This window comes from Cyprinodon variegatus, unplaced genomic scaffold (genome assembly GCF_000732505.1).
Source record: "Cyprinodon variegatus isolate N-32 unplaced genomic scaffold, C_variegatus-1.0 Scaffold570, whole genome shotgun sequence".
Lineage (NCBI taxonomy): Eukaryota > Metazoa > Chordata > Actinopteri > Cyprinodontiformes > Cyprinodontidae > Cyprinodon > Cyprinodon variegatus.
In genome coordinates this window covers 88,802-101,891 of record NW_015151023.1, presented here as the reverse complement: position 1 = coordinate 101,891, position 13,090 = coordinate 88,802, and the positions used below count along the sequence as shown (strand labels likewise).

Below are 13,090 nucleotides of genomic sequence, written 5' to 3'. Positions count from 1 at the left end.
AGGTGGATCTGTAGTTCTGCAGGACCAATTTGACCAAGTTTCTCTTTGTCAAAATGGCCTAATAATTGTTGCTTTTAAGGCTCGGGGGAAAACACCCGACATAACGGATGTGTTCATGATTTTAATCAGATCAGACTCTAAAACAGGAAAAACATTCTTAATAAAACCTGTGAGCAAAACATCAAGACAGCAGGAAGAGGAGCTTGGCTGCTGAACAGTTTCTTCCAAATGTTTGCAGTTTATTTGGGGCATTTTAACAGAGTTTATTCTAACTGGAGACAGTACTGGTACTGGAGTTGGTGTTGATGTGCAAACTGCTTTTTTAACACCTTGTAGTTTCTCAGTTAACAAACTTTGCAAAGTCTTTGCAGGACTTTTTGAGATTGTAGTTCATCGCCCATGGAGATGAGAGGGTTTGTTAAGCTGTCAACTGTGGCAAATAAGGCACAAGCATTGTTGATGTTTTAGTTGCTAGTCTCAGAGAAGAGAGATTCTTCTTGCATCGTTTCTCTTTAAAGATTTAGAGAACCTGGAGTCCATTTTTTCGCCACCTTAGTACAGCTTTTTGGGACTCCCTCTTTTCTTTTCTTACAGTTGGAGCATTGCTCTATGGAGATTTTATCTTCTTTGCAGAGACAATTTTGACTTTAACTGGAGCACTGGAATTAATGATGTAACTGCAGAGTTACAGGGCAAAGTGGTAACAGAAGGGTAAGCCTGTGTAAAGTTGTTAACCGTACGATCCATGAAAACATGCTTTTTGTATAGCATTTCTTTTGGTAATTAGATCAGTGGCAAAAATATTTTAAAAAGAAAAATGGTCTGATACCACAAACTCAGTTACAGAATCATTAGAAATATTTAGACCTTTGCTGATGACCAGGTCCATAATATGTCCATGTTTGTGTGAAGGCGGTCTAACCTGTTCAGTCAAACCAAAGCATTTAAGAATATCACACAGTTCTTCTGCATCTCTGTTTTCAGGGTTATCAACATGTACATTAAAGTCCCCCACAATAATTAGTAGTCATGTTCAATACATATCAAAGATAAAATGTTGTTTTGGACTTTGGAGAGCTATAAACATTCAGAAACATGGCTTCAACAGGGCCTTGAACTTGGAAAGCCAGATATTCAAAATATTGAAGTATGGTGCTTTAAATATATTTTTTTAAATGCATGCTTATTAAAATTTTGATATGACCTAATGCATAGCAATAGTGCTTGGGTGCACAAATCATTGTGGTGATTAGGATATGGATGCCCTATCCAGTAATATACACCAATGCCTTCAATAGTACAATTTCTTGTGTTTAACAACTCCTGTAACAGACTGAATCAGATGCATCCTACTGGGCTAATTAAAGTTCCAAAGGCTTTAGTACAAGTAAAGAGGCAAGGAATACAGATTGCTTTAGGTCTACAGTAGTGTGACATTTCAACAACCATGATTTGAAGAGCCATGTAAGCTGCTAGCGTTGGTTGAATGCATTTTATGATATTCAAAGTCACAACAACCTTCTACCAGTAACTCTTAGGGCATTTGTGCTTCCTTCCGCTGACATGATTTATAGACATGCTAATTTCATTTTCCAGCAGGACTTCACCCTAGCCAACACCATAATTACCAATACCTCCTTTAATCAGCATGGCTCCAGAGTGCTTGATTTGCCAGCAAAATCATCCGATCGAAGCCTGAAAGAGAAGCTGTCAGTTCTTGTTACGAAAGAGACAAGAGACATCGGTTGAAGACCAACTGAGGCATTATCATTAAAGCAACTTGGGCTTCATGAACTCCTCACTAAAGCTGCAAGCCTCCTACCAATTCAGTACTATTACTGTATGTCTTGCAAAAGGAACCTACACAAAGCCTTAATGCATACACACTATATAACATGCTTATATACCTTTCAGAAGACCCCTATTTATTTGATGATTTATTTTTTTATTATGTCTGAATATTGTAATCAAGAAGCAGTATTTATGGTTTTACTTGATTGTATTAAAATAAAGAGGAAACAAATATGTGTCTTTGTGTAATGAATATATACAAGTTTTGACTTTTGATCTTCAATTCTAAATCATATGAGAAGATAAAACTCTTGTTTTGCATCTTTATAAAAAGAACTGCAAAACTGCTATCTAAAGCTGGCTGGTCTTGGAAAGAGTGCAGCATATTAGCATCAGTGCTCAGGGTTATAAAAAAAATTCCAACTCGGGAGAAATACAGCAGAAGAATACATCTAAAAATTGGATTCTCACATTTGTGTTCATCAAGTAATTTCTTGCTATTCATCCTTTCGGTTTCTCTGGTTCCAGCCTCTTTTTCTCTATCTCATTTGCTCACCGCCCACTCGCTCTTCATCTCCCTGGTTATCCCCTGCTAATCTAGATTTGCCATGTGGCTAAGCCAGAGCTGGATTGTTGGGCTTTGCACTCAGTTGTCCTTGCCTCCATTTTGTTTGTCCTGATATAATAGTGGATCTAAAAGAGACAAAGTCACAAAAAAAAGCTTTTTCTTCTGGTGTCAAGCGGCTGACAGATTTTCCTACATTATGAATTACAGCTAACCTATTATAACATGGCAATGTTGGGCTGTCGGCTCTTTATACCATTTAAGGTTCTTTTATGAGTGTCAGAGAACAGAAATTATGCCTCTGATTTATAACTAGTTATTTTTAGCAGACAGAATGTGTGTCATACACCTTAACGAAATGTGGTGGGATTTTTTTTTTCTATGGCTACAGCATGTGACCAGATGTTTATGCTTGAGTGACGCCTAATGATTGAAGTCATTGTGGGGAGGCTTGTGAGGTCGTGTCTGATCCTATTATGCCGTCACACTGTCCTTCAGAGTAAGGAAGGGGACATGCCAAAAACTAACATAAATCAGTGCACATTCCTCTTTAATTTGTTGCTTTCCTTACAATTTAAAGTAAATATATATATATATATATGTATGTGCAAAAAATTTTTTGGAAAACTTGATGTACATCTGACAATATCTTCAATTTCTCACCATTTACAGTGCTCATTCAGCTGTATTGAAAAGTCAGTGACCTCAGCTTCTCTGCAATATAGCCAACGGCATAGAGGATTCTTTTTACAACAAAGGAGACAGCAGGATTTGGATAAAGGGCTTCCAGTGTGGCATTTTCTTTCAAAGCAGTTTACATTTCCACAGCTCAGGCTGACAAGCAGATAAATGATCAGAGTTTACCTCCATCCTCTTGCAAGACAAATAACAGTATGCAGATGCCGTAATGACATTCTTCTGGGATGTAATCAAAGAGCCCAGTGCATTAATTTCATTCAAACAGAAAAGCAAATTAATCATTTTTGTAGCTTCTTGTCACATTCCAGTGACATGCTGAAATTAAGAATGTTACTCTTATATTAAACAAATAATGTCTTTAATCCAAAATAATCAGGCTCAGAAAAAGGAGTAAACAATATCAATAAATAGATATATTTCATATCTGAAACGTAAGTAATACACCGTTAGGTCACTCATGCCTTTCAGTGTGGCTAATTGTCACATTTGTTTTCTCCCAGTCTATTGTAATAGTCCCTTTAATCTAACCCTCAATGTTGATATTTATTAAACATACCCATTGGATTCTAAACTATTGCTTTTATTAAACACATCTCCAACTCATCATAATTTCTGTTGGTATGCATGACTACAGTGTCTTTTTTTGTACTCAATATTGAGAGAAAAGGATACATTTTAATAACATTAACAAACTATACGACTGTATAATTTAAAGCTTACTGTGTTTTTTTTAAATATATTTTCCTTCTGCAAAATTTGACCAAGTGAATTTGTATCAAAAAAAAAAATGGAGAGAGTTGCATGCAGGACATTCTTGCAGAGGCAGCAGTCTTGACCAGAGCGAATTGAGTGCATGTTTCTGATAATATTCATGGCTATGTCCAATTTAATTAGAAAAAAAGAGTAATCTTGTACCTACTTAAACCTAAAGGTTTAATGCTGATGTTGCGCATACAAAAATATATAAAATGAACATAATAATCTGAGTCATGACTGAGAGAATGAGATCCCAGATATAAGGTTCGAAATATGTTTTCTCTACGGGATTACTCAGCACTTCCTTCAGGTACATTCACACCAAATGTGATTACCAGGATTTTGTAGCTACAATCATGGGCTCTGGCTTGCTTGGCATACAGTATGGCCAGTACTTGCATGGTGGTATAAAAGGCTTTTGCTACTTCACCATGTCATCAAAGAGAAGGAGCTTCTATTGGTTGCTTCCCAGTTTTAGGTCAGCATGGTGGACCTGAATTTTACTAAATGAGTCAGCGTGCTTTTCTTTTTAGAAAGCAGAGCAGTGGTGCTGCCGTTTGTGTCCCTGGGTCTACTAAATCCTTTCTAGATGCTCCCAGTTTGGGGTCCATCATGGTCCTTCCATTTGCCCTGGAACCAAAGCACTTATCACCCAGAACAGATGTAAAGTAGGGCTGCACTCTTGAGCTCAGGCAGAAGCAAAGATCAGAGCAAGAAACCAACAGAGTGAGTACCCAAGTTGGGCAACAAGCTAGGCCCTGCTCTGGAGCTAAGGAAGGACGAAGGAAGGACCAAGAGAACGGAGAGAGACCAGTAGGGGCTGTGGTTGGAAGAGCCCAGCTTTGGAGCTCAGTGAGGACAGTGTGAGTGTAGTGCAAGATAGCTGAAAGAGAAAGCACCTCCTCTGGGCAGAGAAATTGGTTGGCCAGGACCCCGCCTGGAGCTTGGGGAGGAAGACAAATGATGAATGATTTAACCATCCTTCTAGGGCTAAATTAGAACTACGTTTTGAAAAAAAGCCCTCCACAAACCTCTTCAGATCAGTATTTACTTCATCCTATGTTAACATATATTTATTTTCAATCTTGCATTTTGAATTAAGCAGGTTGTGTGTTCTCCTTCACCCTTCATCACAGCCACATCCAGTCCCCGATTGGTTGTCTTCACAAAGCTTCACAGAAAAGTTTGGATTTTTCAACTCCATCGAGAGTTGCTGCACATCCTTCAGGTGAAGCATATTTCGATTCACTGTTGCTTAACTGCTTTGCATCACTGTGCTGCCGAACAAGCATCTATAAAGGGATGATATGTAAATCATGCAAAGCTATCACTGGAAATGCATTCGGTGTGAACATACTGTTAGAGAAAGGCTTAGAAGCTCATCCATCTTAGAGAGTCCGTTCTTCTTCACATCAAGAGGACACAGCTGCAGTGGCTCAGACATCTGTCTCAAATAACCCTTGGACTCCTATTCAGTGAGATGTTCCAAGGACATCCCACCAGGAAGAGCCCCACGGGAAAGCACGGGACACGCTGTATGGACTATGTCACTTGGCTGACTGTGAAACGTCTCAAGCTTTCCCAAGAGGAGCTTGGAGAGGTGTCTGGAGAGAGGGAAGGGAGTCTCTGCTGAGGCTGCTGCCCCCTTGGCCTGAAGAGGCTCAGTATGAGCACAAATCCTGAACCTAACCAAACTTCAAATACTGAAGTTCTGTGTGTGTAGGGAGGAGTGATCAAAATGTACAATATGATCTTAATAAAATTAATAAACAATTGAGCTGAAAGTAATTGTATGATTTTTTTATAGACTTTCAAAGCCAAAACACTTTTTAAAATAAAATTTGGATCACCAAAACTATTGGAAATAGGAAATTTAATAATTTAAGGACTTGAAAAGGAAAAATGTAAATAAAAACAGTATGCTTAACCTGTAAAACACAACAATGCAAATTTTGACATTGACAGCAGCTAAGTCAAGATCTGCTTTTCAGTGTCTTATCAACACTGCCGCAAAGGTTCTCGAAAGAAAAGAAAAAGGAAGCAATTCAAACTGAAAGACTTGACTGATAAAAACAAACTGAAGCTTTTGGATAGATCCAAAGAATTAAATACATGTTTTCCTTGACCTGGTTCAACATTTATATATTTTATTACCTCCACCAGAATGCAATGCTTTTTGATTAAACACAAATCCCATCCTTTGTAAAAAAAAAAAATATATTTCAATTCCTCCAGACTGATTCTTCTGGAGAATCTGCAGATTCGGGTAACTGAATACTTCTCTCTTGAGATTGACTGGACTCCATCTTTGAAATCCTCTGCAAGATATAGTGAACATGGGACAAAGAAAATTCATTTTCCTTCTCCGTAGACTTCCAAATAAAAACTTTACAAGACATAACTGCAAGTATGAAAAAAATTTTCTTGCTTTGATTTAAACCAGAAAATAAGGTGATGCCATGTGAGTGGCAGATCTACATTAGCGTGTTTTTATGTTATACTTAAAAAGTATTATATATTTTATCTTTTTCAGAAGAAGTTTCCATTTACTTGAACTCAAAACTAAACCTGTAGTTGCTGGGAACTTCAATCAGCACTATATATCAGTTGGATTTGTCTAAAATAAAAATAAAAATGATGAGTCTATCTTTTTCATATTGAGCGCAATATATTTTCACTTTCTTCTGCCTTTTGATTAATTATTTTTATTTTACGGCAATTTCTTCTACAACAGCCGGGAAAGCACTGGAATCTGTAGATACATAATAATCCCAACAATTTAAATCCCCATCTTGTATTGTATTGCTATGACTATTATCAAGTCTCAATATATTGTTATCTTTAACATTCTAAATCATTTTATTCTTAGTGTGCAAAATATAAAAAAAAAAAGGGTCATAATTCAATTAAATACATTGCCAAGATTCTAGAATATGAAATGTGGCTCACAAGAACATTGTATTAGGAATTCATTCTAGCCCGCCGACTATAGCAAAAATGGTGACAGAATTCTACATTTAAAGCAGCACTGTGCTTTCCACTTTATAAATTCAGTGGGTCATGCGCTGTTGATAAGCAGATCCACTCATGTTTCCTTAATGGTATCATAGTCTACCTTCAAAGATAGAGAAAGGACACAATGTTTTTGCAGACAGGTCACATTTCTTTTTTTTTTTTTTTTAAGATTTTAAACAAACCAAGGACAAATATTGTGAATCAATACACATTCATGTCCAGTTTTTCTATGCTAATGGTTTACAAAGCATTAAAAACCAAAACCAATGAGCCCATCCGAATATCTCTCCATTGCCTTGAATAGCCTGCATAATATGCAGCACAAGTCCTGGGGCTGAATTTCCCGCAAATTCCTAAGGATATGACGACAAATGGAGTTGCAAGGGCACCCTCCGCAGGTTGATACAGGAGGTTTCGGTTGTTCGAGTAGTAGTAGTAGTAGAAGAAGAAGGAACAACTTTTAAACACTGCCAAAGATAGGAATGGATTCTTCAGCAGTCAGCAAACGGCCAACATCTACTCAAAGGGTGAAGGCATTTCTCCGTGAAGCACTAAGGACCCACATTTGAAGCTCATTCCCCCACCTGAGATACAAACCCAGGCTTCCTGATGCAGGACGGGTGACTTACCCTAGCCAGCTGCTAATTTCTCTCCTCCCTTTATTCCCTTTAAAGAGGCCCATCAAAGCTAAATCTTCAACCCCATCTTGTTTTGTACTTTTTTTATAATTACATTAGAGAGAGTATTTTTACAAGGCTGCTCAGTAGTGCAGTGGGTAGCACTGCTGCCTTGTGGCAAGGAGGCTCAATGGTTAGATTCCCAGCCCAGGATGTTTCTGCATGGACTCTGCATGTGCTCCCTGTTCTCTCTGGGTACCTCTGCTTCCTCCTACAGCCCCAAAATAGGTTAATTGGCTTCTCTAAATCTGTGTGTTTCCCTGTGATGGACTGGCGACCTGTCCAGGGTGTACACTGCCTCTCACCCATAGACAGCTGGAGATAGGCACCAGCATCCCTCGTGACCCCAGAAGGGATCAAGTGTGACAAAAGATGGATGGATGGAGTATTTTTACAATTAAACCGCATCTTTATGCATATGATACAAATTTAATCTATTACGAACTTTAAACACCAACAGGACCAGTATCATATTTTGGGCATACAGTGCTTCTACCTAATAGCTTGATTAACATTTGGCCATATGTTTGACTCTTATCTATGACAAACAAAATAGTTCCTGAACAGGCAATAGATGATGTGCACTTTACTTTAAAATCTAGTTATGCAATATTCAGAATATGCTGGTGCAACAGTCCATTGTCTCTCTGGGTGGGTTTGAAGATATATTTAAGAGATTTGTAACAAGAATGAGATATTGTGCCTTCACAAGGGTACCTTGAATTGGATGAATCTCAAGGGACTTTAAAAATGGTTAATAAAAAGAAATAAAACAGATGTTCAGGGAGGCATTTATGTCCAAAAGGAAAGGTAGGAAGCTGGCACATCCTAAAAAAACAACATTTCTTTATGAACACATTTCTCAAAAGGTCATTAAGTGTCTGACCAATGCATCTCTTCCACTGAGTTTCACCCCTTTCTGTTCCTTAGTAAACTCAGTTAAAGTCCAATGACGTTCTCACCATCTGCTTCCTCTGACACCCTGTTATATTTACTTCCTCACAGCCACAAACCTTTTAAACCGCCGCTGCTGCCTTTCATCTCCAAGCCGCTTTGCCACCTTGCCAGCCTCGACAAAAATAAATGCTAAATGCAATATTTAGTCTGGGTGCATCAAACAGGCATAACAGTAAAGAAAAACATACAACAGTCTTCTCTATATATACATTCTAAGATGTTATGGACTGGATGGTTAAAGTGTTTACCAGTGAAGGGAATTGAGAAATGTAAACCAAAAGACAATTATATAAAGCAACTGTTTCTAAGACTACATTGGCAAATATTTCCAATTTTCCTTGCTGGTTTCTAAACAATGAGCACATGTACTGTTTGAAAGTTAAAATAAGCAGCATGCAGTTACTTTGCAGGGCTAAGTAATGATTTGTGCTTTGAAAGGTGGAGAAAATAATAAAATCTGCTGGGTTTGCCTGTGGGAGTTGCACTTTATCACCTGGTCAATATGCATTCAATTACATCTCTTACTTAAGATGTTCAGGTAAAAGAAATAATCGTATTTCATCTGGGACTCATATTAATCGAATAGTGTCTTTAGAAAAGCTGCCTTCTGGCTTTGGGTTTAATTGGTTTAATCCACATATACATAATGTGGATCAAAGACAACAGCATGAGATGCATCTATAAATTCCCTCTTTAACGCCTTTTTTGTATTTTACAAAAGCTAAAAAGTCTAATTATGAAATGGAAAAAGGAGGCGATCAATACCTTGTGTCGGAATTTTACGACCGGTCGATAGAGCTGAGACCCAAATCCTTCTTTGTCGGATCTCCCAGTGGCTCCAAATCCAGAGATCCCCACCAGTAAAATGGTAACCAACCACCATCCGGCTGTCTTCATTGGTCTTTTTCTGTCAAAAATATAATGAGAAAGGTTGAGAGCTCCTTAACAACAATTTGTGGGTTCAATACCATTGTGCTGAGGCAATTCATCAAACATGCTGTAATTAGCAGAGAAGCAGAAAGCTGTCGCTGGTTTACACTAAAGCTATCAATACGTGCCCCACACTCAGCAAGTAGATACCATCTCCTTCTGAATCAATTATGTGGAAATAGACGTCATGAGAAAATCTAGATAAGGAAGAGAGAGACAATATATTAAGGCAATTAAAGTGAAGGCTTTGGATTAATTAGTCTGAGTGTTTAAATCAAGTAAGTGTGATGTAGTGGAGAGATAACATTTTCAGCAGCTCTGATTTAAGTATAGATGCAGCCCAAGTACATTTATATGAAAGTGTGAATATTCGCTTTACACCTCTGGTGTAATACATTTTTAGTTATTCATTATGCCGTGTGAGGACTAGTCGAACCTTTGCATGACATGAATTAAACAAAAAAGACAGCGAGAACATGCCCAGTGACAATGTGTCACAGAAACAGCCCTGTTGAAGCAAGTAAACAAATGCAATAAATCTGCATCACTATTCGCAGACGGAAATCAATACCTTGTGAACCTTGTAAAACATATATTGTTTTATTTAACCTTATGGATAAAATAATTTGCAGCCAGTGTCTGCAGCTAACATTATATCATCTGACAGTTTATACATTTTTACAAACAAAGAGGAAGCTGCAGCTTTTTAGCAATCGCAGACCTCAAGTGCCTGCTCATCTTTTTTCAATAGAGGAAGATGACTGACAGCAGCTTGGTGACCCTGCTTCCTTGTTCTGCTGGAGTGACACAGAGTTTGACAACAATGGCAGTGCTGCGGCACACTTCTGAGCCCACATGCTATTCACAGGAGGTTAGGAGGTTCCATCAGCACAGCGGCATGTCACTGTGATGGTCTGGACCAACAGTGAATTCTCAAACTTTACTTCTTTGACTTTATGACTTCTGCTGAGTCCCTGAGCTTTTTGATGCTTTCAGGTTCCTTCACTGTAACATTTTGTACTTTAAAGTAAAATAGTCTTATTCTAAGCATTTTTTAACCTCTAAAAGATCTTTGTAAAATGTTATTAGAGTTAAGCAGGTTTATGTTTCAGCTGTGTAAACAAGTAATGATGGAAGAATGTTGCTGCTTTAGATTGCAAGATGGAGCAGTGCAAGAAAAATACATTGCTCATAATCAGTGTTGCGCCGATGCCATTTTTTGGCCCCGATACTGATACCCGATACCTGGCTGTGCAGTATTGGCCAATACACATACCATACAGACAGCATCTGTTTGAAATTGACGTGTGTGTGTGGGTGTGTGGGTGTGTGTGTGTATGAAGAACTCCATATTACTTGGATGTAAAATAATTGCCATCATGGCTTTGTCAAGCTGCTGCCTACCTTCGTGAAGCACGAAAAAGACTAATACAAAGTGAATGCAGTGGAAGTTTTTATTGCATACCTGGAATGGGTGACAATAAATGAAATAAACTTTTGGCTCTCAAAATGGTATCTGTGCCCTATTAGCTGGTAGTCACCGATACCGATACCACCATTTTAGTGCTGGATCGGGGCCCCGCCCGATACTGGTATAGGTATCGGTGCAACACTAAGTTTAAAACAAGCAAAAGTAAAAAAATTTTATCTTCTAGTATCTGTTGTAATGAGGACCATCTTTACTCCACCAATGTTCAGTCTGAGGCAAGATAAAAAAAATTAATAAAAAAAAAAGAATTAATACCCTGACTAAAAAATGTGTCTACATCTCCGCAAATTCTACCAGTTTCTAAACTAAACTGGCTTTAAAACTGCTTATTGCTGGACAGGCAATGGAATTCAGTATAACAGGCAATGCAATTCAATATAACAGGGAAGTTTAATAAGGCATTATGTTAGAGGCAGGGCAGTGTAGTCCAGCAACTAGTCTGTCCCCTAAGCAGATACGAATTGATTTTTTAATTTTACCCTGAATGAGCTCCGTTAAAACAGCTAACAGCTGCTGATATTTTTCACAGTATTCATACAACCAGGCAGCCTAAATGTCTTTTAGATTCCCCATGGGTTTTATAATACATTTTAGGTAATATGTTAAGGATGATTAGGCCAGCTATGTCCCCTTGTTAGAGATGGCTAGTTGGTTTGTTAGCCTGTAATGGCTGAGCTCGATGTGACAGTTATCAGCTGCTGTTATGTTTCACAGAAGTCAGACCCACTAATGTCCAAAGGTTCTTTCAGACCTAAATTTTATAGAAATATTCAGTTTTATTGTTTATTTAAGCTGATTTGACAAGCCTGTGGCCATTTTATGTGCCGCTTCAGTTCAGAAAGCTAAGAATGTCACTCCTCAGCTTCCATAGTATGTCTCACTGGCTTGACAGGGAGGCACCAGTATGTTGTTTTTAAATTATTCAGAGCACCACTAGGTGAAGGTAAATCTCCCACATTGTCCCTTTAACGACATCTTTACTGGTAAACTTTGGGCAGATACATTTTTACTCCTTGCTATATCTTGTTGGTCCTTAGAACCTAGTACGTTGCCTCCACTGTCTGTCATATTTCTTAGGTTTCATTGCATAACAAACGTAATTGTTTAACGTGACAAAGCTGTGAGAAAGCTTGATGCCATGCTGGGGAAGCAATGCAATTGTTTAGTTAGGATAAGGGGGGAAAGGGACACATCTACAACATGCAGGAGAGTGGACCCTGAAAGCCAGGATTGGCAACCGAGACCCACAGACTGATTAACATTTATACTCTAAAGACATGACATGAGCATTAATGCCAACTCAAGGCCAGGGACAGAAGTCAACCAACGATTCTGCATATTATTTAATCAGCCAGTAAGCGCAAATAATTAAAACAAATGGTTGAATGTATCCCCTATGAGTTCCTAAACTATATATAAATGTCTTGTTGACAAAGTAACATTATGTCATGTGTGTAGTGCATTTGTTATCTAGAGAAAATACTGCAGCATTGAAATGTCTTTACTTATGCAACCACAAAGTTGGCTTTTACTGTAAGACTGAAACATATTCTCCTGTTCAAAAATATTAATTATGTGTAGTGCATTACCCAGGGATGCTCAGAGTCTATGGTCTACTATTTAATAACCTGTTCATATTTTTCTATCTTTATAGTAATGATTACACCTACTGGAATTTACATCCAACATCTTATTTCTCTGTTAAGCGGCAGATAAATGCTTACTGATATTTTATCTCTGACATAAATGTGATACCTTATTTTTATGAATAATTTCTTATTAGTTTTAAGAAAGATAATTCTATTTTCTCCTAAGATTTAAAATGTTTATGTTGTAATACAGGGCTGCACAGTGACTCCATGGGCAGCACTGCAAGAAGGTATTGAGTTCGATTCCGGGCCTGTGTTCTTTCTGCACGGAATTTGCATGTTCTTGGTGTGCATGCATGGATTCTGTCTGGGTACTCCGGCTTCCTCCCACAGTCCAAAAACATGACTGTTGGGTTGATTGGTTTCTCTAATTTGTCCTTAGGTTAGATTGTGTGCATGAATGGTTGTTTGTCCTGTGTGTGTCTCTGTGTTGCTCTGCGATAGACTGGCAACCTGTCCAAGGTGTGCAGGGTATGTATGTATGTATGTATGTATGTATGTATGTATGTATGTATGTATGTATGTATGTATGTATGTATGTATGTATGTATGTATGTATGTA

At 38.0% G+C, this 13,090-nt stretch overlaps 1 protein-coding gene across 1 annotated transcript in view; it reads right to left on the bottom strand.

The window, feature by feature from the left end:
* Positions 1–13,090, bottom strand: part of fstl5 (follistatin-like 5) — a 272,518-nt gene that overhangs the window by 221,758 nt on the left and 37,670 nt on the right. The window contains exon 2 of the mRNA XM_015392029.1: positions 9,226–9,367. Within this exon, the coding sequence (XP_015247515.1) occupies positions 9,226–9,367 (142 nt within the window). The remainder of the gene's footprint in view (positions 1–9,225; positions 9,368–13,090) is intronic.